Here is a 5,253-nt window from a genome sequence, read left to right on the forward strand (position 1 = left end):
TAGCTGTAAAAACAGGTATCAAGTTATTCATTATCAAAAGTGATTAATAATAAATAAATCTCATTGTACTTTCATCTTAAATGTACAAACAAATAATTCATGCTAATTAAATTAAAGTTAGTTTCTAACAATCAATTGGACTACTAAAAATCAATAATTGATTTTAACTACTCTTCCTTGAAGCTGGATATCTAGAATAAAATAGTTACTAACATAAAATCTATTAAATGAAGATACTATAGAAATTATCTAAATAAGACCATTTTTCTTTGTGAGATTTTTTTTTTCACATTATTTCCACTTTTATCTAGTATTTTTTTTTTTATTTCCCTATCTAACAAAGAAATAAATAAATAAATAAATATAAAAAATAAAAACAACAACAATAAAAATAAAAACTAAAACAGAAATAAATTTTTTTAATTTTTTTTGAAACTATGCTAGATAGGAAAATAAAAAAAATGATGCTAGATAGAGAAATAAAAACAAAAGAGTGTTAGATGAGAAAATAAAAGTAAAAATAGTTCTATATGAAGAAAAATCTCTTTGTTTGTTTATATTCTGTTATCCTAATTAGAATACATTTATTAGAGGAGAATGAAATTATTTGATGGTTTTCAATTAATCTTGTAAAAGGAAAATCTGATTTAGCAATTTTAGTAAAATATATAGCCTCTAATTACAAATATTGGATACAAAGCAAAAAAAAATAAAAAATAGAAATGGTGTGTAATAGGAAGGATAATTGAAGTTCAGTTGAAAGTAGAATGAGTTGAAAATTAAAAGTAGAGTAGAGAGGGTTTAGATAATGATTTGCAGGTTTAACTAGTTTTTGGGTTTTATAATTGAAAGGAGGTTAGAAGTAGGGTTCCTCCTTTGTTCATAATGAGTGTCATGCAAAATTGGATGCCCAAACCATGACCAATTGACCACTTGTGCATCATTTTATTTTCCTTTTAACCACTCTTTTCATCTCTTTGGGGGTGCCACTCATTCACATCCCGTGCAACAAACCTCACACTCCCTCATTTTACTCAACTACCACACCACCTATTTCTCTCACATTCAATCACTAAAACTATTTTTAATCACATGCACAAATACTTAACTTAATCTCATGGAAAATAGAAAGGAGACACGTAATTATCACTAAATTAATTATCATCCCACAGATAAAAAAGAAAAAGAAAAAAGAAAAATAAAGACAGTAACGAAAAGAGAAAAAGTAACCGAAACATGATAATTAACATTCCACGTGCAATTTGCTTTAGTTTACGTTGTTTTTGTGATAACCGTTGCTCTTTCACACAAACACAGGGGTAGGCGAGTCAAACGAGGAAAAGAAAGAGTAAGTGTGTGTGTGTGTGTGAAAGAGAGAGAGAGTAATGAAGCGACAAAGCAGCGCGGTGTCGCCGTCGTCGTCGCGGCGAGAAACTCCGCCGGAGAAGCTTCACGCGAAAACAATCGGCTGCATGTCCGGCATTCTCCACTTCATCTCCAATTCCAATGCTCGTCGCTCTCGTCGCTTCCTCACATTTGGTGCGTTTCGTTTCGCATTTCTTCGGGCCCACACCATATCTGTTTCGTTCCTTTCTCGGAAAATTTTAGTCACACAATATTCTTTTCTTTTGTCCTTTTCTCAGGAAAGAGGCAGATTAATAAGAATTCCGTTCGCGCAGCCGCCGAAAATTCGCCTCCGGAAAATGCGAAGGACGCCACCAGCCACCGGAAGCTGTCGAGCGAAGTTCCGAGGAGCCCGACGTTGCCGGCTGAGATTCGCCGCACCAATGTGAAGCCGCCTCCGGTGGAGAACCGGCGCGAGGGGCCGGCGCTTGTAGCGAGGCTCATGGGATTAGAGGCGCCTCCGGCGCCGCAGGATTCGGTGGTGGAGAAGAGGCAGAAACTTCTCGGCGCGTTGCAGAGATGCGACGAGGATCTCAAAGCGCTGAAGAAGATAATCGAGGCCGTGCGTTTGACAGATCCTCCTCCGCAGTCACCGTCGCCGGCGGTGGCTTCCATTGGCTTGGAAGATAAGTTGAGAACGGTTTCGGAGGTGAAGTGTTCAGTGATTAACGGGGAGCAACAGCAACAGCAACCGAGTCCCGTGTCCGTGCTCGACGAGTTCACTCGTTCTCCACTCAGTCCTAGTTGCCCCTCGGGACGGCATTCATTTGGTAAGCCTCTTACTAACCTTAGTATCCATTCCCACGGTGTTTTTTCATCATTTTAAATTTAAATTAAATTATTTTTAATTTTAATTATAGGTTAACGTGACCAACGAAAAATCTACTATAATTCTCTTTATCTGTAATTACTCTTTTATAAGATATGCTTATAATAAATACTTCTGCATGGAGTCAAGAAGTGTAATTAGCTTCGTTCATTTAAAACCTGTTATACTACCAATTTTTTTTAGTACGGGGTTGGTTTTACAAATGTTCACTTGGTTCTATATGAATAAATTTATTTTAGTTCAATAATTGATTTTGAACTTTTACGTTAACTAAATATTGTTCTGAAAATGTACTGATTTTGTAGAATAAATACATCTAAACATAAATCACATTTCTTTAAAAATAATTTTACCGAAATTCTTCCACAAAACACTGTTAGCAAATTAGTTTTAGTTTTAGTTTTAGATAATACTCAATGATCATCTTATCGGGGTAGATATGCGTTGTAAAGAAGAAGAGGAGGAGGAGAAAGAGAAAGTGATGAGTCTATAATCCTGAGAAAAATGATTCTATAATTTAGTTTCAACTCATGTGGCTTAAATATTCCTTGTTACTATTTCGTACTCCATGTTTTTATATGCATAGGTTTTTCAGGAGAAGAAATAGGATTTAGGTCATTAGATGAGCTGATTACCTCTTTTGGTCTCTTTTATCTTGTCTTCTGCACATGTTTAAAGTTGATATGTAAATTTTCAAAAGTGTTTTCTTTTCTCCCTTATTAGGTATGAAATGACTAAAGTGAAAAAGGAATTGGCACAGGCTACTTAAACTTAGTTGTTATATCTAGATTAATAGCAAAATTGTTTCCCTTTAAATTTTGGGATTAGTTGTAAGATTATGCTAAGTCAAAAAGTGAAGTTATTTAATTATTATTATTATTAAAATCAATATATAAGTGGCATGTGCCATAATAATGCCAATTCCAAACATCTTAGTTGTCATTTTGTGAAAGCACATCCACAATCCCTAAGCCGGAGGAAAGAAGCATAGTTTGTAATTAACTTGGATGGTGTTAAAGTGGTTATTACTGCTTAGCCTTGAAGAGGAGAGACAATGATGTTTGATGAAAAGCACACTGCTGCTGCCCATGATTTTTAGGATTCCATGTTTCGAAATCATAACTTGTTTGTAAACCACACCATCATGACCATCATAGTGGGAGACAAATTAATTCCCTCTTACCACTGCAATCATCTTGCACCCAATTTAACATAAAGTGATCCACAGTTCTGTTAAAATGAAACCACTGAATAATTCCTCTTTTCCAAATGTTCCTGCCATGTACGTTTCACCACAGATGAAAATACTTCATGTCCTCTACCCAGCAATTACTATTTGTTTTTAGCTAGAAACCAAAATTAAAGAATCCCATAGGTTGGTTTTGTGTTTTCTGGTTCCAAAATACCAAAAGACTAATAAAATGTGGTACTTTGGTAGATGGATGTTGGACCACAATTGATATACTCACTCTAAAGACTGTGCCTCATGAATTGAGGCAGTCAAAAAGATGTTCAAAAGAAAAAGGAGGGTGGAGAGAGAAAAGAGTGCACCCACCTTTGGAGCTTTACCTGCCACGCAGAGACTCACTTTTTAGGTGATTTGTTAATTTATAGCCCCACCCAAACCATCCTCTCCATGCGGGTGATGGCTTGAGGATATTGTTGTGGACATGTTCAACTTTCAAATTATTTATTTTTCAAATAATGCACATACACAGTATTAACCAAAGTGCAGAAAGTCTCTAATAACTCAACATGGTCAGTTTATCCAATTCTTACAAGATTAAAACATTGAGTATTAACTATTATTATTATGTATGGAATCAGTTCTGTATCTGTAATATAATAAAACATGATATGATTAACGATGATGATGACATTTTTGTGTGCAGCACGAATACAACAACAAAAACAACAGTTGCTGAAGAAGCCAGGAGAAGAAGAAATCAGCAGCATTTACATGTACGAGAGAATGGCATGCGAGTCATTGAACAAGAAAGTGAACGACGAAGACCATTTGGTCATGTGGAGTAGCAAAGCCATGATAAAAAGTGTTGATGAAGTGTGCAGGGACATTGAATGGGGAGAAAAACGAGAGCTTGGAAGAATTGGGTTGGCTTTGCAAGATTATATCTGCAAGGATTTGATTGAAGAAATTGTTAGAGATTTAGGATGCTTCTACACTCTGCCTTTTGAGGCCTGTAAGAGAAGACTCTGCTTCTAAACTATATATCATGCTCATAATTATCACTTCTTTTGCTTCTTCTTCTTCTTCTTTCCCTCCTTTTTCTTAATCGCTTTTCTCTGTTAAACATAAACTTACATGGCTTTACAGATTACAATTTAACTTAATTACCAGGTTACTCCTACCCATAATTACCAATTTACTTGTTTATAAAAACGCTAATTTAATGTTAATTCACATTATAACTTCTCAAAACGTAATTTTAACATGAGATAGTCATATATGTTCTTCGTTGATTCTAATTAGTTAAACCAATATAACGTGGATAATTTTCTTATAATACTTTTCAGGAACGTAAATACTAAATACTATTATTAAAATATGAAGCACTTTAAAATTTGTATAAAAGTAATTAAATAAGAAAATCAAGTGCACGGTATTAGATAATAAGAAATACAAACTTTTTAATCACATTTTTCTTTTGGAACAGAGATGTTTTAAGAGAATAAATAATATATTTCATTTTAATATAATAAAAGAAATAATAATTTTAAAATATTTTTTTTAACTTGATTAGTGTTGTTTGAATTCGTTCAAGATGAAACTATGTTTGTTCTTTAGTAATTGTGAAGTGTATTTATTAAAGAAAAATTAATAAATAAATATTAATATACAATTAATCTTAAAAGCAAGAAGACATTCTCATTTTTTTTTAAACTCAAACTTTAAAATATTTTTCATGTGTGCCAGTTTGAAATCTCTATCTATACTTATTAAATGATTTAAATGATTTTTAATTAATTTACGAGATAAAGTGAAATTTGACATAATGCTT

At 33.4% G+C, this 5,253-nt stretch overlaps 1 protein-coding gene across 1 annotated transcript; it reads left to right on the forward strand.

Moving 5' to 3' along the window:
• The first annotated feature begins 1,279 nt into the window (after nt 1-1,279).
• LOC137813764 (uncharacterized) lies at nt 1,280-4,483 on the forward strand. Its single transcript, XM_068616183.1, has 3 exons — nt 1,280-1,539; nt 1,644-2,174; nt 4,126-4,483. Exons 1-3 carry the CDS (start codon nt 1,386-1,388, stop codon nt 4,455-4,457), a joined length of 1,017 nt encoding a protein of 338 aa, XP_068472284.1. The 5' UTR covers nt 1,280-1,385; the 3' UTR covers nt 4,458-4,483.
• The last annotated feature ends 770 nt before the right edge of the window (nt 4,484-5,253 follow it).

Source organism: Phaseolus vulgaris, chromosome 1 (genome assembly GCF_000499845.2).
Source record: "Phaseolus vulgaris cultivar G19833 chromosome 1, P. vulgaris v2.0, whole genome shotgun sequence".
NCBI lineage: Eukaryota > Viridiplantae > Streptophyta > Magnoliopsida > Fabales > Fabaceae > Phaseolus > Phaseolus vulgaris.

What these genes read in the sequence shown, in the direction of transcription:
- LOC137813764 (XM_068616183.1), top strand. Translation starts at nt 1,386, where the DNA reads ATGAAGCGACAAAGCAGCGCGGTGTCGCCGTCGTCGTCGCGGCGAGAA. An exon ending in TCGTCGCTTCCTCACATTTG is followed by an intron (nt 1,540 to 1,643) that starts GTGCGTTTCGTT and finishes TCCTTTTCTCAG; the next exon opens with GAAAGAGGCAGATTAATAAG. An exon ending in CTCGGGACGGCATTCATTTG is followed by an intron (nt 2,175 to 4,125) that starts GTAAGCCTCTTA and finishes TTTTGTGTGCAG; the next exon opens with CACGAATACAACAACAAAAA.